A 22,029-nucleotide genomic window follows, 5' to 3' on the forward strand; every position below is an offset into this window, starting at 1 on the left:
GGCCACTGAGGAATTATGGGCTAGAACCCACAGTTGACTTTTTCCCTTCCCTATTTAATTAGAACATTCAATCCAAGGAAATCTGTCCTCCACCGGAACAGTCTTCATGGAGGTTTGCTTGGGGGAATTTCCTTGTCTGTTTCTCAACCAGAAAAGCTGTGGGTGGAGGTGAATGTGTGTGTGTGTGCGTGTGTGTGTGTGTGTGTGTAAGAGGCTCCATGTGAGTTCAAGGTGATGGTTTGTGTATGTCAGTGTGTTGAGGGAGACTTGAGATGGAGGCTTGCCCCTGTGGAGGCTGTGGGAAGGTGGAGGTGTGGCTGGGTGTGAGCTGAGCAGTACAGAGTCTGCTTCTCGAGGTGACAGTAAGAACCCTTGACTCTGGAAAGCCTGGTTCACCTGTGAACTGCATTCTCAGTGGAGGGGAGGGGAGGATGCTGTGGCAGGCCCAGGGCTTTTGCCCCCCTGCTTATTCCCGTCAGTTCAGGGTAGGGGCATGCCCTGTATTGTGTGAGCCTTCAGCGTCCGTATCTCGTTGTGTAGGAGGTTTATTTGTGTACCTGTGTGTGTGTGTGTGTGTGAGGAGGGGGTGTACCTGAAACCACCAATGGTTCAGTTCCAGGCTTTTAAAAGCCCTGGGATACGGGCCCCTTCTCCTCCCTCCCCCAGAATCAAACAGTTCCAATTCTGTAGAGGAAGGAGAATTAGGGTTCACCTGATTTGGACTGTGCTGAGCTGACAGAGGGACAGAGAGGGCCAAGTGAGCCCCAGGGTTGGAAGGGGAAGGAGGCCTTTCTTTCTTACCCCCTGAAGTTCTGAGGTCAAGGAAAAGGAGGGGGGCACTGGAGGAGTGGAGCGCGAGAAGCAGGGGCAGAGGCTAAAAGGTCTGTTTTCTTCTATTGTGCGGCTGGGTTAAGTGGGGAGGGTCACTAGGCCTAGTCCCTCATAGAGGGTGGAGCTCCTAGACTCCAGCTGTGCGCAAGCTCTGGGGATGGCCAGAGTGGTGGACCCAGGCTCAGCGCTGGCAAAATTCCACTCCTGGTTTTTACACACGCCAGCTCCCCTTCCCGGGACGCCGCGCTGTCGAGTCCGGGGCTGACGCCCTGCAGCCGCCACCGAGCGGAAAACCCGGAGTGGATTTCCACGCCTTTTGGAACGGAGTCAAAGGGCACCTCGGAGGAGGTGGCCGGCTCCGCCGCCCTGCGGGGTTCGAAGCCGCTGCCATCAGGGGCGCACAGGCGGGGTGGGTCGATCAGTGCGGCGGGACCCGCAGGCCCAAAGAGCCTAGCCGGCGGGCTCCGTGCCCTCCCTGCGGGGGCTGCGGGCGGGGCGTGGGGCGGCGGTGGTGCCCTCGGGGCGGCGGCGGGCGCGGGCTGCAGTGCGGCGCGCGGCCAGCAGCGGGCAGCAGGCGGTGGCTGAGGCGCTCGACAGCGGGCGGGCGGCGCCGGCGGTGCCCAGGGCGCGCTCACACACGAGCTCACACACACATACACACGGCCTCGTACACACTCACACACGCTCCGGCGCGCACACGCGGCGCGCAGGCCGGAGGGAGGAGGCTCGGCGCGGCTCGGCGGCGGCTGCAGCGTGCTCGGCGGGCGGGCGGGAGGGCTGGCGGGCGGCCCCCGCTACCCGGCTCGGCGGCTCGGTGCAGCCCGCGCGGCCCCCGCCCTCGGACCCGCCCCCGGGGGTCGCCCGGCCCCATGTCCTGCAGCGGCGGCGGAGCAGCGCGCGGCCACGGGCGGCTCTGAAGAGCCCGGAGGGAGCCGGCGACGAGGGGACCATGTACCGGGACCCGGAGGCGGCCAGCCCAGGTAAGCGCGGCCCCGCGCGGGCTGGGGCGCCCCGAACCGGCGGGCAGGACGGCGGCAGCGCCGGGAGCCGTCTCGGAGCCCCAGCCCGGGGCTACTGTCCGCCGGAGCCGCACGGACTCCCCCCGCCCAGGGTCATCCCACACCGGGGGCGCGGGCTTGAGCGGCAGCAGCTCGGACCCCGGCCCCCCGCAGTTCGGGCACTGCCGAGCTTGATGCCGGGCGCCGGCTTTGCAGTGTCCCCACAAGGACCTCCCCCCCCACCCCCAGCAGCCCAAGGACAACGTGTGTGGCGGAGCGAGGAGCCGCTGCCCCCGCAGTGCCCTCAGAGGCACCCCCGGGTCCCCAGCCCCAGTGCCTCCCGGGTGCCAGTGCTAGGGGACCCCAGAACAAGGATCCCGGGCAGCTTTCAGCCAAGGTTGTGGGCACCGGGAAGCAGAGTGACATCGGCGGTGCCAACTGTGAATTGAGAGGGTGCCAGGGGGCAAGTGGGCATCTGGTGCAGCAGCAGGGGAGGGGGGCTTCTAGAGGGTGGTGAGCCACAGGAGCGTTGAGGAGGGAGGTGGGGGTACCTGAAGGGAAAGAGAGCACAGATTGATGAGAATAGGGGTACCAGGGGAATGTTCTCCTGGGCTTGGGGAGGGGGGAAGCAAAGAACCCCAAACTCACTCCCGTCCTGTCAGGGTTGGCAGGGGGAGGGGCCGTGCTCCCTTGCATTTCTCCTGAGCCCAAGCCAGGGAGTGGCCTGGGAGCCCACGTCTGCCTGGTATCCTGGAAGCCAGGCCAAGGAATCCTTCCACCTTCCCCGGGAAATTGCTCTGCCATTTCCTCCTTGGCTCCGGACGCCTCCTCACACAGCGCCCACCTGTAGGCAGGTCCCCTGCAGCTCCTGCCCAGTCTCAGGCTCAGCTCCCACCTGGGGTGCCCCACCCCTGACCCAACACCCGCAGTCTGCCAGTTCTGGTAGCAGGGTCTCCGCTTCTGGGTTTCTGTCTGATGCTGAAAGCACGACACCTCAGCCTGAGGACTTGCTCCCGGACGAAGAGCCTCTAGGCTTACTCCTGCTAACCTCTGGGGGTTGGCTGGGCGTCCTGGGGGAAGGGAGAGCTCTAAGGCCCTCCACAGAAGGGGCCTAGGGCCCCAAGGCTTTTGAGGGCAGTCCAGTGGGCGCCGGCTTTGTCCACTCTTGCCCCAGCCCCACATCTGCTCTTTCCCTCTAGGGGCAGCCTCAGCCTGTCCCTGCATCCATTCTTGCCCTCATCAAGCCATGGCAGCCCGAGCCCACTGAGGAGGACCTCCTGGGTGCTAGGCATTGCACTCATTCAGCGCTTGCGTATATGGGTGAAAGAGACTCAGTCTCCCTCTCTGGAACCTCATGCCCATCTATGAATGTCCTCTAGGTAATGGCAGAAGGGACATTGCCTTTGGAGACCCCTCCCTTCATCTCTCTGGACCCAGGTCACCTACCCTGGCATCTTTCCCCAAGACACTGCCAGCTTCCAGCACTTGGACCAAAGACAGAGGTGTTCTCTTGCTTGGATCACCCTCTCAGAATTAGTTCAGAGACCAGCTCCATGGTATGAAGATGGAAGGGGGGATGCAGTGAGGACACTCCCCTCCCCTGCCCTGCCAGGCTGGCAGCCTCCCCTTTCCTGTTGTCAGGCCAGTGGCCTGGGGCCCTGCCCTTGTCCCCTCTCCCTCCCTCCGTTTTCCTCCCACGCCTGGGCACCATGACATCACCACTCCTCCAAGCACCTCTGCCCTCTCCATGGAGGCCAACTTGATGTGCTTGGCATCTTCTGGGCAGAGGGCCTGGAACCCAGTGCTGCCACTGGTGTGCTGGCAGCCCCCAGACTTTGCCCTCTCCCCCTTGAATGGGCCTTGCTGTCTGGGCTGGAGACCTGTCTTGCCCACTCTGGTTGCAGGACCCACTAGTCCTGTGGCAGGGGCAATTCTGACCGGGAAGCAGACCAGCCTTACGTTTACTTCTCTCTTATGTGGACAGTGGGCTGGATGGGGTCAGACATAGGCTGGAGAGGGCAGAATTTGCTTTTAATCCTAGTCCCCTGGGGCTCTCTGAGGGGCCGGGGGGTTGGGGGCCTCAGTCTGGCCTCTGTGCCCTCTGACATCCCTGCCCACCTCCTATAATCCCTACAGCTTCAAGCCAGACTTCCCACCACCACCCCTCCACCCCAGCTCACCCCAGGCTCCCCAGACCCTGCTCCCCCAGGCAGGGTATGTGTCCCCCAAGGCAGGCACCAGGTGGGAGTAAGATATGCAAATTAATTCCCGTGTGATTCAGGCCCATCCATCTGGTCCCCCAAAGGCCAGTACCATTTACATCCTCATCCCCTCATCCCACTGCCTGGAACACCTGTGGCCCAGTCCTTTAAAAAAAATCTTAATCTCCTGTCCTCTTGTCCGAGGATGGTTCCAGAAGGTCCCTGTGTACCCCCTCCTTCAGCCCATGCACTCTGCAAGTCCCCATAGGGCTCAGTCTGCTGCTAAGACCCTTATCCTGACAGGGGACAGGAGCAGTTCCCTCCCCTTGTGGACCCCTAGCCTCCAGGCAATTCTCTTCCTGATCTTTTGTGGCTGAAGCAAGGGACTGTGGGGAAAAGCCACAGCCCAGTGAAGAACGAAGACCAGCCCCCCCCCCTCGCTTCTGCTCCAAACTCTGCCTCGCCTCCCCCCAGCCATGCCTGCAATCTCCCCTCTGTCCCCTCCAATAGACGTGCGGCCCTCTCCCGGCCCTCAGCCTCCATCCTCTGTCCATCCCAAAGCTGGCCTGGCCAGGCCTCCCTGTGTCCCTGTCCCCCGGCAGGGCAGGACCTCGGTAGGCCCGCAGGGGTCAGTGTTGCAGTGGGCAGGCAGGACGGCAGCAGGGAGAGAGGGAGGGAGAGGTGACCTTGCGGGTGAGCAAGGCCAGAGGGGCAAAGTCTGGGCTGGTGCAGCGGCTCTGGGAGAGGGTTCAGGTCCTGAGGACTGCCAGCCCTGCCCCCAGCCCTCTATGACCTTGTCCTTGGGGATAGCAGTGCTTGAAGTCTTCTCTGTCTGTCCCACCTGTTAGTGGGCTCTGCCCCCTACAGCAACTCTTCCAGGCAGGTCGTTCCTAGGGAGTGTGGGGGACCCTCTGCATGGGCCAGGGGGCCTTGGCACGTAGGGTCTTCTCTCTCAATGCAGGAGGATCCACACGATTGTCCAGGCCAACCCTCCACCCACTGGGCACAGGTTAGGGACAGAGGCTGTTGCGTGGCGTGTGGCGCAGGAATCGGGGCTGAAAGGGCAGACCAGCGGTGTACGCTGTGAGGGCCGTCAAGTTTAGGGACGGGACTGGGATGTGGGACTGTCCAAGGAGACCTGACTGACCATTTCACTGACAAACCCTGCCCCCACCCCCAGCTCCCCCACCTGCACGGGCCCAGACCTCCCTGGCCTGCCTCCTGGGCTTGGCTCACAGGCTGGGACTGAAGATCAAGTGACCTCCCAGCGGGCCATGGCTGTGAGGGGGACTTGGGAGAGAATAGGTCCAAACGCAGGGCTGGGCGTATGACTTCTGCCGGGTTTGGGTCAGGGTAGCCAGTGCCCCCAAGCTGTAGCGTTTCCAGGGAGACAGGACTTCCCCCTACCCCTTGGCCTCCGATCATGCTGTTCAGTGGCCTCGCGGGGACAACTTGACCGCTAGGCTGGGTGCTCAGGACTGGGGGATGGTGGAGAGGGAGAGAGCCTCAAAGCGCCTCCTGGTTGGGGAAGAGGGGCTAGAGCAGGCTGGACTGGGGTGGGAACCCACAGGCCAGCAGGTGACAGGTGAGGGACAGCTGGAAGGCAGAGGAACAGGTGGGTGTCAGGCGAACAAAGACAGGCCCCGGACAGCTGGGCCCTGCCCCTGGCTGACCCCAAGCTCAGGCCCAAGGGGCACTGCAGGTAACATCGAGTGACAGTGGAGGACTGTCCCCTTCTTACCCCCTCCAGCCCTGCCTGAGGGGCAGGCAGAGGAGGAGTGTGTGGGCCCCCCCTTCCCACTCCTCCGTTCCCCACCCGCACTCCCCGCCCACCCACCCCCATTCTCTCAGGGGCTTTGAATCTTTATTGAATCTGATGGACCGTTCTCAATAACTGCTTCCCGCAGGGGAGTGAGGCTGGGATCAGCAGGGAGAGGAGTGGTAAGGGGGGCCTCGTGGTGTGTGTGGGGGGGCTCGGGGTCGGGGGGGCGTGCGGGAGGCAGAATCCTGAGCAGAGGACTCTTGGCTGGACAGGCTCCGCGGAGGCACGGAGGCATCTCAGGTAGGTGCGGGCAGCCCTGCGTGGAGCCGGCGCCCTCTCCCCTGGGCAGTGCCGGGCAGGTGGTACATGCCGCCAGCAAGGTCAGTGCTCTCTGTTGGGGCTGTCACTGGTCTGGCCAGGTGCCAGAGCCAGCCTGTGCCAGGCCAGCCCGGGTGCCCACCTGCCTTGCCAGGGGACCCCAGCCAGTGGTGCCAGGTGGACCTTGCCAGTTCCACGGACGTGGATGTCCCTGACCTTCCGGGCAGCAGGGGCAGGCTTGCTGGGCCCTGTCCAACTTGTGTCTGGAGGGCAGGACTTCAGTCTCACCCAGCAGAATTCCCCAGGGGTTGGAATGGAGTTGGCAGGCAGCATGGGACCTGTGGAAGGGGCTGGACGGCGCCCAGAGCCTGTGCCTGGGACTCTGGGCCCGGTTGGTCAGAACGTGGGCTGGCATGTCGGGCCTGCCCTGGGGGGTTCTGCAGCTTCTGGTTGGAGGAGCCCCTTGGAAGAGGTGTGTCGCCTGTGAGGCTGGGCTGGGAGCCGACTACTATGGTGAGCTGGGACGTCTGGGGAGTTGACATGTCCGAGGGGTTGAGTGTGTGGGGCTGCAGCACCAGGGAGCGGGAGGGCGGGGCCGGTGCACAGAAGCGTTGCGCTGCGTGTGTACCTGTGCGTGTGCGCGGGTGGCAGCTGGACGGCCGTACTCGCTGTGCTCGTCTGAGCTCTGTGCCCGCTGTAAACAGCAGCTAATGAGTGGATTTGTAGCGAGGTGCGTCGAGGTGCCCAGGGAGCTGTGACGGAAAGCACTGGGGGAGGGCAGCTCCCCTGGCCCTGTACCCAGCCAGGCGGGGCCTGTGCCCTCCAGGGGCCCTGCCTGCCCCCTGCCACACCCTCCCACCTGCCAGCTTGGCCACCTCTGAGGGCTCCATCTGCTGGGAGCAGGGCCTCACCTGGCTGTGTGGCGTGCATGGGCATGGATGGGGGGTGGTGGTGGGGGGTGGAGCTTTGGCCTGTACAGATACAGGCATGTCCACAATAGCGTGTGGGTCTGTCCATGTGTGTGTGTGTGTGTGTGTGTGTGTGTGTGTGTGTGTGTGTGTGTGTACCCCTTCCCAGAGCCCTAAGAGAACTGCCCACCCAACCCCAATCTTGGTAGTGGCCCTGCTTCTTCGATGCCCTTCCTGGAGTGCAGGAAGTTGGAGTTCTCCAGCTGGCTCGGGGAGAAAAGGGGTGACCCTTTCTGCCCATCGGAGGAGGCAGGCGGGAGAGGTCTGAGCCCCAGCTGGGAGTTGCTGGTTGCATCAGAGAAAGGGGAGAACTTTGGGCCTAGAGAACCCCAAAACCCCAGCCCTGTGGTTCTAGGGCCCTCAGGAAGCCCCCAAAATGAGAGAGGTGGGGTGCCAGGGGGTCCGTCCTAGCAGGTCCGTCTCACAGTGCTAGCTGGCGAAGCGAGCACCCTGCTTCCAGCCAGGCGGGGTGGTGGGTGTGGGAGGCCCCGAGGGGTGGCTGCTTGAGTCCCTCCACGAGGGGAGCAGAGGACAGAGCTGTGTGGCTAATGTGTCCAATTAAATTACTTCAAACCCTGCCGTGGCAGATGCTCCCGGCGGGGCCCTGGGTACAAATTGGATCCGTCTCGTTACCACGGGGTGGTGTCAGTGGGGCCAGAGTGGTGTCCAGATCAACCAGTGGCGCGGCAGGCCCTCTCCTGCTCTGCCCAACCTGGGCCTGCCGTGAACCCCTCGCGCACTCACTCACTCCAGCCTCCCTCAGGTTCCTCAGGTCCGCCGGGTCCAGATATCGGGGCTCCCTGTACAAATCCTTGCCATCCCAACCCCAGTCCCTGGCAGCCCAAGGGTCCCTCTGAGCCCTCACTTTCTTTCTCCAGGAAAACGGGAGTCCCCTGCTTTATAGGGGGTTCAGCCTAAGGAAGCCCCTCTTAGGTCACCCAGCATACCCTGTTCCCTCCCCTGATAATAACGATAGGACAATAATAGCGCGTCCTTATTTGTGGAGCACGCAGTACGTGCTGCGCACTTTACCTCCGCGAAGCAGGGGCCGGCTTGCTTCAGCTAGGTCTCCGGGGTCAAAGAGCCTCTGGCAGAGACATTTGCGGCTGTGTCCCTGAAGCAAGTTACTCACCACCCTGGCCTCCGTTTCCTCCTCTGTTAAATGGGTATGAGGATGGTTCTTACCTCCCATGGGATTGGAGGATGAGATAAGGCAGAAAACATCTTTAGCAGAAAGCCCTGCACGTAGTAAACACTCAGCCAATGGCAGCTGTTATCAACATCGCCCTGCACCGAGCGATCGATGTGTGGGACGAGGGTTCCGGAAGCTCCGAGGAGGATAGGCCTGCCTCAGCCCTGGTGGAGGAGGCTTGGGGAGGGCTTCACCGAGGCAGGGTCTGTCAGTTACCATCAAAACCGCAAAGATGTGTGGCGCGTTCCACAGGTGCCACGACGTACGTTAGCTCGTCCATCCTCAGACCACCCTGGGATGGGGGCATTGGCGGGTAGAAGTTGATTTGGGATTCCAGCCACACCACCAGACCCAGGAGCGTGAGCGTTGGGTCCGGGGCTTTGGGTGTTGGAGGAAGAATAAGAGCTTGCCATGTGAGCAGGCCGGGAGGAGGCATTCTGCGTGGTGGGGACAGCACATGCAATGGCCCGGAGGTGTGACGGGTCTTGGCCAGTCGAGGCAGCAGTGAGTGTCTGAGCGTGGGGGGCTGGAAGGGAGTCCTTTGGGGGGCAATAGCAGGAGTTGAGGATTGGGAAAGGTGGGCTGGGCCAGATTATGAAGGTCCTGGCATTCTGAAATAGGAAGGCTGGGCTTTATTTATTTATTTTTTAAATTAGGGCAATGGTGGGCCGTGGATGGCTTTCAAGCATATCTCTATAAAGAACTTTAACTCGGTGGCGGTGTGGAGGGTGGAAGCCTGGAGACAGGCCCATATCTGGAGCTGGAGGCCCAGCCATTAACATATCTGTTCCCACCTCTGCCCAGACCCTCCTCAGTCCCTCACCTGCACAGGGCTGTGTCCCAAGCAACCATACCGGGTGGTCTGGGACCCTGGCCTTCGAAAGCTTGTGGTGGGTAATGGGCAGTCAAGGAGACAGCCTGGCGCAGGTGGGCACGGATTTCCCCTCCCCACCGGGGGCTTACCTAGGGGGCTGGGGTATCAGAGAAAGCCTCCCAGAGGTGGACAGGCCCAAGGCCCAGCGAACGCGGTTACGGTTCCAGAGAACCGCTCTGCACCCGCCGCCCCCACCGTGGGCATCAGGGTCCAGCCCTGGAGGAGCCGCACAGCTCAGGTTCCAGCTGCCAGGCCTGAGCTCCAGAGCCCCGCCAGAGCCAACCTGTCTCCACAGCAACTAGACAGGCCACCCCGCTCCCCGTGCCCACGGCCCCTGGCACAGGGGCCCATTCACAGCAGGGCCTGGGTACATCTTCCCACTTCCCTAGGGGGCCACCCCAGAGCAAACGCTCTCACACCCAGGCACTGGCAGCGTGCGAGCATGTTGGCGTTTGGGTCCGTGTGTACACGTGGTGTGTATGTGTGCCCCGCGGCAGGACGCGGCGGGGTGGGGATGGTCTACGTTTTCTAACCACCGTAGCTGGGGATTTATTCCCCTGCGGGAGAGGGTCCAGCAGGCGCCAAAGGGCCAGGCTGAACTGTGGGCTCCTGCCTCAGGGATCACGGCAAGGAGGCAGCCCGGAGAAGAGACAGTTAGGAGGATTTGCCGCTAAGGGAAAGCAGCGAAGGAGCCTCTCTTAGCAGTGCCTGGTGGGTCCACAGACCGTCTTGTTCTTTACCTACATCTTCCATTTAATCTTCACAGCAGTCCCTCGGGGAGATCTCATTACCACTGTTGTACAGATAAGGAAACTGAGGCCCGGAGAGGTGGAGTGTCTCACCACGTCACTCAGCAGAGCAGGGATGAGATTGCAAGTCAGCCTCACTCCCAAACCTAGGTCTTAACCACTGGGCGACACTGTCCAGTGCCTCCCTTATCCCACTAGGATCTGAGCCAGCCTGTCTCTCGGCCCATCCCTCGGAAGGGAGGGCTGGGAATCAGTATTGGCCCCAGCGCCTGCTTTAGCACTCCGTGTCCCCTAAAGCTTTGTTCTCAGGTCCCTGGAGTGGGGCGGAGCCTCCTTCCCATCCTGTCTCCTCTCCCTCTCTCCAGGCCCCATGGAAGGATCCTCTCACTCAAGGGGAGGCACCCCTTACTCCCTGCTTGGCACCTGCCAGCCCCGGAGGAGCCTGATGAATCGGCTGGGTGTGTACCCCCCGCACACAGAACCCCATTCCTCCCTCTCCAGCCCCCGCCTGGTTAGGGAGGTGTGAAGGGAGCGATTTCACAGCCTGTCAGCTGGGGCCTAAAAATACCCAGAGCTCTGAGATGCCTGGGCAGAGGGAGGAGAGAGCAGGGACCAGGATGGGGTTGCAGGGGTGCAGCGGCAACGTGGGCAGAGAAGCCCTCTCGGCACCACGGTCCTGCTCGGGAGCGATGGGCAGAGCCACCGTCCCCGGGTCCCCCGTCTGGCTCCGTGTCTGGCGATGCAGAGGGGAGCTGGCATCTCTAGGGTCTTGAGAGCTCAGCTCTGGCGCTCAGACCTAAGGGAGGGCTTAGTCTCAGACAGGAACCGTGAACCTCGGGCCCCCAGAGCCTCCGATCGATGCCTCTTTCTCCCTCTCCGCCCCCAGGTTGGCTGGCATCTTTGGGCTGTGGGAGCCAGGCTGGGCGTGTGCCTGCTTCCTTCCTGGAGAAGGTGCCCGCTTCTGTTAGGGGAGAGGTGTGAGGAAGGCATCGTGGATGGGGGTGCCGGCAGGTGCGGGATGTGACGTGCGAGCCACCCAGGCACCGGAGGGGGGCAGAGGAGAAGGGGCGTGGCGGCCCACATCGCGACCACGTGGCCATATGCTGCAGCCTGGCACACGGCTTCCACGAGTCAGCCCAGAAAAGGGGGCCGTCCGTGTGTATGCGTGCATGTGGGCCTGCCGGAGCTGGCCTGTTCTTGTGGACATGGATGGCCGTGTGTGGCTATTCCAGACAGAAACTGGGTGGAAGCACAGGAGCGGGCGTGGAAGCATGAGCAAACGCATGTCGTGTCATGCAGACACGTGATAGTGTGTGTGCTTCCCATGTGGAAATATGATGGCATGTGTGCCTGTGCAGAGGGACATAGGCAGATCTCTCTGGGGCACCAAGCAGGGGCTGAGAGAGTCCTTAGGGAAACAGTGCAGAGTAGCAGGCAGAGCAGGGGCTCTGTGTCAAAAGCAATGGGGTGCGAATCCCAGATCGGCCACGTATTGATTAGCTTTGTGGCCTCGGGCAAGTTACTTAACCTTTCGTTGCCTCATTTCCCCGTCTGTAAAATGGAGACAGTAATAGCTCCTGCTTCAGAGGGCTGCTGGGAGGTTCGCTGAGTTAATGTCCATACATTGCCTGGAACCGTGCCTGTCACAGAGTTAGCACAGTGCATACTAGCTCTTGTTATCTGGTCCTACCCTTTGATGATATAGGTGGGAGCACCAGGCCAGAGAGGGCAAATGACATGCCCAAGGTCACACAGTATGTTAGTGGCAGAGCCAGGACTAGAACCCAGACTCCAGCACCTTAAGACAGGGCTTGTTCAAGTCTGAGACCTCCTTTGGGCCACAAGAAGCCTCCACAACAGAGAACTGTAACCCCATTGGCATTTGGGGCCTAGATTCCGCCAGGGCTGGGCTGGGATCTTGGGAACTCTGGGATCTGAGCATCTTCAGATAGCGCTGGGGTAGAGAGGTCCTCAAAGCAGTGGCCAGCCGCCTGAGTTAGAACCAGGCCACTGGTTAGTCTGCGGACTTTGCCAATTACTCAACCCTGAGTCTCAGTTTCTTCCCTGTAATAGAATAATAGTAATACATACTCTATAGGGTTATCCTGGGGATTAAATGAGATCTGCATGTAATGTCTTAAGTGGGGGGAACACTGTACCTAGTAAGTGCAATAATGTTAGCTGCAGTTGTAACCCTTGCAGAACCCTCCCACCCAGTGCTCTATAAATGGTGACTTCCTTTGCTTCCCTTCCAGCCCCTGGCAACCCTCACTCCCTTCTGCCTGCCACCCCACACTCCACAGAGCTTAGACTGATCAGGGGCTGACTTGCTGGTGACCAAGACCTGTGTTGTCTCCTGTTATTGGCTTTGCCTAGGAGGGAACAGGACCCACCACTGCAGCTTAGCCCCTGATCCCTTTTCACCTGGCCTTACCACTCACTTGCTCTGTGACCTTGGACAAGCAGTCTTTCCTCTCTGGACCTTGATCCTGCCTCTGTAAAGGGGAGGGGCTAGACCACACGGCCCCAGAGCCCCTTGGCCATGCTGTTTTGTGACACCCAGGAGGGTCCTGGCTTAGCCTGCTGGAGGGGGTGGCAGGTTGGCAGGAAGGGAAGTCGGCTAGCTGCCTTGGGCGAGTGGAGCATCTGGGGCCTGAGCCGGCTGGTGGCCTGCCATCATGCCCGCCCACACCTGTGGCTGCGTAGGAGGGCGTGCAGGCCCGACTGGCTGGGCACTGACATTGGGGGAGGCTCAAGGACAATGATGTAGAGAGAGCCCTTCTTGGGGCCCTGGGAGCTGCCACTCCAGCTGTCCTCCCCCCCCCCCTTCTCCCCAGGGATTTCCTTTAGCAATTCCTCCTTCCTGTCTCCTTCCCCTTTCTGGAGTCTCCCAGTATCTCCCTGCCTCTACCTCTTCCACTTCTGTAATCTTGACCATTTTCCGGGGTGCCTTCTTTCCTCCCTCTGCAGAAGGGAGATCTCTCCCTCCTCTTCTGTCTTCCTGCTTCCTGAGATGCCTCCTTTTTCCTCCCTATGATGTGTCCCCATTTCTCTGGATCCTCCCGGCTCCCCCTGTTGCCCCTGAGCCTAGGTCTCTCTCTTACTCTGCATGGCACGTCCAGGCTCCTTCCAGCTTCTTGTCCCCTGGCTCTCTTCCACTTCAGAGTCCCTCCCCCCTCAGCATCCCCACCTCCCTTCTTCCCATTCCTTGGAGCCTCTTACTCCACCACCAGTCCCCCTGCCCTCAGAAGTTTCCTGGCCTCCTTCCAATGATGGGGCCGATGCAGGCAGTTCCTGTGGCTGCTGCTGCTACCCAGTCTCTCAAGAACCCCCCACCCCTGTGAGTTGAGTAAAGGGGTCAGCCCAGGGCCCAGGGACTGTCAATCTTGCCTCCTAATTAGCAGGAAGTAATTGCCTGGAAAAAAATTTCATTTAGAATGAGACTTGGAGACTCCAAGTTAGAGCTGAGCCAACTGATGCTCCCCTAGGGAGCAGGAGAAGGGAAGCGGCTCAGGTCAGGGCCTCAGGAAGCCTGACCGGAGACGAAAGCCCTTAAGACCCACTTCCGGCTTGCCTGCAGGACCTCAGCCTTGAAGAAGTGGCGAGAGAGAGCTCTGGGCTGGGAGTCCCACCATCTTCATCTGACTTGTGGCTCCACTGCTCATCGTGTGACTTGGGACAAAACTTACTCCTTTGAGCCTTAGTTTTTTCTCTCCTGTAAAATCAAAGGAGGGCCTCCGCGCCATGAGGGCTGATTTGGACGGTGGCTATGAAAGCAATTTGCAGGCTGCAAAGTGTTGTGGGAGTGTGAGGTGCTACTGTCTTCCTCCATGTGGCTCTCAGCTGAGACGTGAGGATCGTGGAGTGGTGGGGTAGCCCTGGAAACACGTAAGTGGCCCTGAGGTTTCCCGAAGAACATGGAGGGATGGTGAGGTAGACCCAGCTGAGCTGCAAGATTAAGGGCAGACGGATGTGGTTTCCCATGCCAGTCTCAATACTTGCACCACCCTGAGTGGTCACCTCACCTCTCTGAGCTCCACTTTCCTGATCTGTAGGATGCGGATCCTGATGCTTTCCTGGGAGAGGGAGGTTGGTAAGGCTAAATGTGATAATGTTCGCAGAGCTCTTAGCACAGTGCTTGGCCTACAGTACGTGCTCAGCATTTGATATTAGCTATATCTACTGTAATTAAAGGATATTATCTTTACTCCATGCCTGGATCCAGAGAAGCTGATTTGGGGTGTTGTCTTCAGGTGGTTTTGTTTTGCTGTTTGTTCTTGGAAGAGGGGAATTTCTACACCCAGTGAGGCTAACCAAGCAGATCTTCTCAAAGTGCCCCTACCCGTGGGGTGCGAGGAGAGGAGTGGGCTGCAGCTGTGGGCTTCTCCCCCAACGCACACTACTTCCTAGGCAAGAGCCGTGGGCAAGTTTCTTATGTGGGTGGGTGTGAGGTAGAGAGCCTCTGCCCTGGTGGAGGGGCATTACAGGTCTGTGTGTTCATCTCGTTAGGACTGGCCCAGCAGCGGGAGAAAAGGTTGTGTTTGTTTAAACAGGTCTACCCCACCCACCTTGGAGGAGGGAACAGGAAGTTCCACCTGGTAGGGTCCAGCAACGTGGGTTGAGTCTTTGCTGTGAATGAGGCAGCATGGCACCCCAGGGTGGCTGGAAAACAGTCAGACAGCCTGGAGCTTTTGGGTGTTGGGCAGCACTGCAAGCTCAGAGCTCCAGATTGCCCCGGGAGGGGTGAGGGGGCGGCGAGGGCCCGGCGGTCTGCCGCTCCTTCCCCACACGCCCAGCGCCACCGCTGGGGACCTTCTGTGTTCCTGATCTGAGCGCAGTACCCGCGCCAGCCGCCAGGAGGCAGTGCGGCGGGGTCCCCTGAGGGAATGGGATGCGGCATTTACATTAGAGGGGGAATTCTTTTTGTCTGGAGTAGGGCTGCTGACTGGAGTTCTTGGTATCTGCGGACCTCATCCAAGAAAGGGGGTTCTTGAGGTCGGGCTGCTCACTGCTGTGGCTTCAACTTCGGACTTATCACGGAGTGATTAGCAGAGTAAGGTAGGACCGCTACGCTGCAGTCCTGAAAAAGCTTCTGGTTTCCTGAATTCCGCTCGCCCGGGGCAATGCACGGGGTGGCCTGGAGGAGGGGGCAGTCTCGGGACTGAGTTTCTGTTTCAGAACCAAGGACAGAGGCCGTGGGCCGATCGTTGTTTCAGCACCGCGGACAGAGTTCAGAGCAGCGGGCTCTGTGGATCCATCCAAATATTTGCGGTGCAAACGATACCCCCAGAATATGGAAGAATGGCACCTCCAAGAGGGAGTCTCGGATACCTTATATTCCAACGAGGAGACTTGGGGCCAGGCAGTTGACTTAGTTGACTAAGGTCACACAGCCAGTGACAGTGGGTGGCAGAACTGGGTTCAGATCCACAGTGGTCTCTCTCCACCCACCTCTCCCACACCTGGATTCCCACTGGTTATATTCCTCCTTCCTGACCATCTCTGAGAGCAGCTTCACAGTATGTTGCGTCCCCGAGAGCCCTTGAGCTGGTGAAGATTAAGTGGACCCTCCCCCCCACCACCACCACCAAAAGCTCAAGAATCTGAATCCCAGGAGAGAAGATTCCTAGACCCTGTGGCTTTCATGGCTCCAAGCTGCAGGTGGGAGGGCGTCAGGGCAGGACAGGTGCCCCGTCCTGTAAGGAAGCCTGTGACTTGGGGAGGTAGTGTTGAGTCATCAGCATGAGGAACTCTTAAGTGCTCTGAGATCCTCAGATAAAATGCCGCACACCATTCCAACCCCGGCTTCTTTGCAGCCGTGTATTATTAATAACAGTAAGACGCTGATTTAGGCCAAGACACAACAATGCATTATTCATAAGAGTAACTAGTGGTCAAGGCCTGCGCTTAATCATCGCACGTCCCTGATCCTGCCGCCGCTCCACAATCCTGGTGGAGAGACCCTCCAGCTGAGCTCCTCCTTTTCCTGGGGTCCTGCTGCCCTGATGGACATGATCATTTTCATGGCGGCCCAGGCAGCTCATCAACTTTGGGATCAGGGTGGGTGGCATGTTCCGGGCTAACTTCTGGCTGGACACCCTTCAGTCTGGGCTCCCTGCTCAGAGCTGGCACCTGGCCCTGTCTGTCCTGAATGACTTTGACCCTGATGACTTCCATACTCAGCAGCTCTCTGGGGTCTACAGATGGCCTGTTACCCCGCACCCCCTCTTTTGAGGCTGAAGACTGAAGGCAGATGCACCAGGCTTTCCTAAGCCAGGAATTGTGGGAGTTTTTGGGGGGGTTGGCTGTGGTGAGAGGAGGGGCTCACCGGGTAGAAGATACCCCCACCACCTCCATTAAATATGACGATGGATTTAAAACCCTCGGTAGACTCTGGAGTACTTTGTAAACTGTTGTGCACTGAACAAGCCTGAGCCATTATTACCAAGGCCACACTCTCTGCTGGAAGAGAGAGCAGAGGTAGAGAAGGTGTGGGTGAGACCCTCGTAGCTCACCAGGCCCCGCTCCCTGGTGAGAAGTCGGAGTGCTTGTGGATCCTGACATGTCCCCGGCCAATGTCTTGCTGGAACGGCTCCTGGCCCCTCCGGATAATCCTTCATTCGCTGTTTACTCACTTGGCATCTCCTCTGAATTCTAAACCGTATGCATCCAGGCGGCCTCTGCGGCCCCTGCCAGCACACTCTCCCTAGCTCACTCACACATTATCTGTTTTTGTTACAGTCAAGGTTGAGGAGGCTTGCTCTCCCTAAGCCCCTATTTTCAGCTACTTGTAACTTTCCGAAACAGTTCCCCGCAGGCCTCCTCTTTTGCCAGCCTTGTTCCCGCCCCAGGTGAGGCCGACATTGCTTTCGAGGCCTGGAGCTTTGCCTAGCTGTCTGGGGTTCAGAGTTTAGCTCATTGGTTTTCTGTTGCTTTCTCCCACACGCTGCCTTTTTCTGGCTTTCTTGTGTGTGTCAGGTTGAGAAGAGGAAGGGAGGTGGGATAGGCACCAGAAATGTTCCCTTCCGGTGCCCAAATAGCCCTGGGGCTGGTAGGCTCTGCCCTTGCCCTCCCACCTTCCCCCATTTCCATCTGCTCTCCGTGCACGTGGAGGGGTGCTTCCTGTGGAAACCTGTGACTCCAGCTTTCGCTGTTTTCCACCTCGAACGTCATCCCGCAGCCACCGGAGGATGGTGGGGGGAGGCGCTGGGGCATGATGCACTGTCGTGCGGAATCAAGTGGGAGGAGGCAGGACAAGGATGGGAATGTGATCCGCAGCAACACTGCTTTATCTCTGGAGTAGTGGTTGCACCCTAGTCCGTACCAGAGACACGGCCCTGGGAAAGTCCTCAGGTACCCCACCAGCCTCTTCTTCCTGCTCCTGCCCGGCCCCAGGCACCCAACCCCCAACCCGTTCTGAGACTTTGAGAACATCTGAGCATCTGTCTAATGAGGCTGCTTTACTGAGGCCAAGGGCTGGGGCAGTGGAGGTGGGAAGGAGCCGTGGCAAAGGTGTGTGGGTAAGAGGGGTCGTTGAAGTGCTTGGGGGAGTTCGTGGGGAAGTGGAAGCCCTTTCCCCGGCTGCTCTTTGTTTTGTGTTCACTCCATTTCTTTCTTCCCTTCCGTCTATACTCGGGAGCAACTTGTTTTAAGGCTTAGTGCCCGTGGGGCACAGAGTTGAGGTCTTCCAGACTCCAGGCTCAATCCAGGCTTTGTCTCTCTTCTGCTGTGTGGGCAAGTGCTGACCCCTTCTGAGCCTCAGTTTCCTTCTTTGTAAAATGAGAATAAGAGGATTTACCTTCAGAGGGTGCTAAGGACTGTGAACATGATTCAGTTCTGAGCATACATTAGTTACTATGGCTAAAGGCACTTGGTGAGGAAAGCAAGGGCCTGGGATCTGAGGATGACTCCAGGACGTTAGGAGGGTGTGGGGGTGATGGGACAACTTTGGACTGGCTAGATGTGGGGAGTGTGTGTGTCACCATCTGAGAGTGCCAGAGCAAGTGAATTCTGGGGAAAAGAGCCTATGTGCTCAGATCTCCAGCATGTCCGATGGCTCCTCTATATCGTGTCCTGGACTATGGGCTGTCGGAGACACCGAGCAATGAGGAGAGCCTCTTAGCCCTGCTTGGAGGACAGGCCTACTCCCAAGAAAAGGAGGCTGGACAGAAGGCAGTTCATTCAAGTTTGGAGACTGCTGTGAACGCTTGTCATCAGGGAGGGCTTCCTGGAGGAGGAAGGCTCACATGGACCTTGAATAATTTCATGCATTTGTTTAGCACATATTTATCCAGCCTCTCCAGTGTACCAGACCTTGGGCTACAGAGATGAGTGATCTGGGGGGTCTCAGCCCTCCAAGTGTTCCCAGTGGGGGAAAGACATACAAAATGCTAATTATTAACCCACAGTGATGAATTGTCATAGTTACGGGGGCAACAGAAAGGAATGTGTGAGGGAATGAAGACCATCTTTGTCTAGGGATCTTGAGAATAGAAAGAAGAGAATAGAAGGGAGGGCATTCCAGGCAGAGGGAAGAGCTTATGTGAAGTCTCAAGTGTGAAAGAGGTTGGCCTTCTTGAAGGAAGGAGGGAAGTGGGGTGTGGCTGGGTCACGCAGTGTAGCATGTTACAGAGTGCTGTCACGTGCTTCACCTCAGAGGGGGACAGCCATAGCAGGGTCAAGGAAAAGTTCAAGTTGCCTTAATTCCCCACACCTGTTTTTTCCTCTGCGAAATGGGAATAATAATTTTAAAGGTTGCAGAGAGCACACGAGATGGTGCCTATAGACTTCCTGGCACGGTGTCTACCACAAAAGGCACGTGCTCAATGAATGGTAGCTATTATTTGATCCTGACAACACCCCAGCAGGGCAGGTCAGGGGTTCTTATCATCATTTGAAGGTAAAACACTGAGGCCCAGAATGGGACTCGCCCTGGGTCACTGGCTGGGAGCAGAGGTGGGACTTGAACCCAAGTCATTTGCAAGTCTACTGCCTGTCCCACTGCTCTGCTCCAGAGGACAGATATGCATGGGGGGAGAATTCCAGGCCAGAGGAAGTGCATGAACATTTAAACCTCGTGGACAGCAGAGTGGTCTAGGCATCTGTTCGTGACCGTGACCATGACCGTGACCGTGGGTGTGTGTGCGTGTTTGTGTGTGAGTGTGAGCATGGGTGTCCATTCAAGGAGTGAGTCAGCATGGCTTGTGTGTGTGTGTGTGCGCGCACACGCGTGTGTTTATACGCAGGAGGCGGGCACAGGCGTCTGTGCCGAGGGTGAGTCTCCGTGGCTCGTGTATGTGGGCCATGGGTGTCCACGGCTCTGGCCTGTAGGTGCGCACCTGCTCCCCCTCCCCTCCTGTTCCACCCTGGGCAGCTGGTGAGCTTGCCCTCAGAAGTCCGTTCCCTCTCTGGCAGCTCCTCAGGGCATCTCAGCAGCCAGCGGCCCTGTTTGATTCTGTTCATCTATAAGTCATGGCTTGCTGAGGAGATGAGAAGGAGTTGGGAGTGGGAGCAGAGCCCTGGCAAGGGACGGGGTCATTTCTGCAGTTCACACCTGAAGCCCAGCCTGGCTTCCAGCTGTTGCCCACCCTCACCCCCCAGCCCCATGCCTCAACCCTCCCCATTCCTTGCCATAGGTGTTCACTGATACTTGCTCTTGGTTAAGCCCTGGGCCAGGTCCTGGGGCAGGGATCAGGGGTGCACGAGATCGAATAAGACGTGACCCCTGGCTTCCACTGTCCTGTGGGGAAAACTGAATGTGTATTCAGTATTTCATACAACACACTGAGGGCCAACTCCCTGCCTCAGATGTCTCTAATGCAGGGTTCGACGTGGTAATGCTACGATAATAGCTAGCATTTACTGCCTACTTATTCCGTGTCAGGCACTGTGCTAAGTGCATTCTTTGTGCTAATTCCTTTAAACCTCACAGTAGTGCTACGGGACCTGTACTATCCCTGTTTACAGATGGGGAAACCAAGGCACACAGAGATGAGGTCACACAGCTTGGAAGAATAAGAATCCGAATTGCCTGACAGTCTGGCTCCAGAGCCCTGGCACTTAGTCACTGCACCTTAAAAGAAGGGTGCAGGCACAGTGTGATGGGAGCTCTGTGAAATTAATTCCCACTGGGGAGATTATGGAAGGCTTCCTGGAGGAGGTGCTTTTCATCTGGGTCTAGAAAAATCAGGACTTGTCAGTCAAAGATGGGCATGGGGGAAGACCAGAAGGGATCCTGGTGTGTGTGTGTGTGTGTGTGTGTGTGTGTGTGTGTGTGTGTGTGTGTGTGTTTAAAAGAGAGAGCCTCTCAAACTCTGTCACTGCAGCCCGTCCCATCTCTTCTATCCCGTCTTGTTTGGGTGACAAGTGAGATAACGTATGCAAGCACTGGACATGCAACAAATATTTACTGAGCACCTCCTGTGGGTTTGCCTGTCACAGAGGTTATCAGAATGAACAAAGCAGGTACAGCCCCTACCTTCATAGTCTGGTACACAGTAGGCACTTAATAAATGGTAGCCTCTATTACTATCATTCCTAGAGGCTTGGGATTCCTCCTCATTCATTCAACAAGCATTTATTGGACACCTACTATATGCCTGGCTCTGTCCTTGGTGCTGGGAAGACAGCAGTGAACACGAGATTGAGCCCTGCCCTCATGGAGTTGATGTTCTAGAAGGGAAGGCTGTGTGTGGGCATCTTGTCCACTTTCAAAATGGGTCCACCTCCTCAGGCACACAGGTTTTATTTACCCTGAGAGCTCCCGGTGGGGTGGCATGGTCAGAACCATGGGCTATGCCGACAGCACCTGGCAAAGCCTACAGGACTCTACTGGATTGTCATTAATCCTGGGCTCTAATTGGTTGGCATGGCCACCAAAGGCCTGGGCAGAGGGTCAGGGACATGCCTGAGTTTACATCTCACATCCTGGCACTCTTGGGACTGGATCCCAGAGGCCTAGCTCTCCTTGTTCCTGGCTCACCCAGCCTCCCAAGTCTCCCGATGTCATCTGTCTGCCCTTGTCTGTGTCTCGTCCCTGGGACCCAGATGTCTCCTCTGCCCACGGATAGGTCGTGGAACTCAGCTCTGTCAAAAGGCTGACTAGGGCTGCAATATTTTCTTTCCCCAAATGTTAATATGCTGACGCTAAGGGGACTTGAAACCATGTATGTCATCGGAGGAAGGGTTAGAAGGGCTGGGGCAGCTTTGCCTGGAGAAGACTGGAAGGGGACATGAGAGCTGTCAGCAGGGATTTGGGGGCCTGTCATGTGGCAGTGGGAGCTGGTTTGTTCCCGGCAGCTCCAGAGGACAAGCTTAGGACCTTGGGGGGAAGTTCCAGGGAGACAGATTGAGCTCAGCTCAAGGCACAGCAGCCCTAGCTACCAACGCCCATTTGTGGAGGGTCTGCATCCTGCAGAAGCAGCTTCCTGCCCCTGACAGGGCTGCCCAGGGCGTTCGTTCATTGATGAGGCCTGACTTCCAAGGTCCCTTGCAGCCCGAGACATAGTGACTCCGTGTTCTGGGAATGGTTTCGCCCTGGCTGGCAGGCAAGAACAGGCTTGCCCCCCTTGATGGCAATGTCGCGTGCAGGCCGAGGACATCGTGTCACTTTTGTTCACAGCATCGATGCAATTTGCACTGGCAAGGATTTGTTTTACCGTGGATTCAAGGGCTGTCCAAGGGTTGCTTGGGGTGGGGGGCAGGGAATCTTTGGGGGAGGGGTCAGCTGCCTGGAAGATGACAGCATCCGTTCATGCTGCAGGGGTTCCTAGGGTCACTGATCCAGGAGGGTTCAACTTTCCTTAGTAACACATCCCTTTCCTCAAATGGAACTTTCTGTGGAAGCCCAAGATGTGGAACAGGGAAACCATGCTGCTTTCGTTGAACAGGGCTTGAGGGGACACAGCCCCATCTACTCAGCATCCATCTCTGTGGCCCCTGAGAAATTCCTGGGAACCCTAAGTGTTCCAAAGAACACACCTGGAAAACCACTGGCCACTCGCCTCTGTAGTGGGTGTGATGTCGAGACAAAGAATGTAGACTGTGAGTCAGACTGCCTGGGTTCGAACCCTGGCTCCACCGCCTACTAGCTGAATGACCTTGGGCAAAGTACTTGGCCCCTCCGTACCTCAGTTTC

General features: G+C 58.4%; 1 protein-coding gene across 9 annotated transcripts in view; it reads left to right on the plus strand.

Annotated features, from left to right (window-relative positions):
* The first annotated feature begins 1,432 nt into the window (after positions 1-1,432).
* SYT7 (synaptotagmin 7) overlaps positions 1,433-22,029 on the plus strand; it is a 59,084-nt gene continuing 38,487 nt past the window's right edge. For 8 of the 9 annotated variants that reach the window (XM_067748802.1, XM_067748809.1, XM_067748805.1 and 5 more), the window contains exon 1: positions 10,261-10,351. In XM_067748802.1, the coding sequence (XP_067604903.1) occupies positions 10,264-10,351 (88 nt within the window). In that variant the 5' untranslated portion in view covers positions 10,261-10,263. Of the gene's footprint in view, positions 1,812-10,260; positions 10,352-22,029 lie in introns of those variants that run through there. The other variant, XM_067748803.1, reaches the window with a different exon arrangement.

This window comes from Pseudorca crassidens, chromosome 9 (assembly GCF_039906515.1).
Source record: "Pseudorca crassidens isolate mPseCra1 chromosome 9, mPseCra1.hap1, whole genome shotgun sequence".
Taxonomy (NCBI): Eukaryota; Metazoa; Chordata; class Mammalia; order Artiodactyla; family Delphinidae; genus Pseudorca; species Pseudorca crassidens.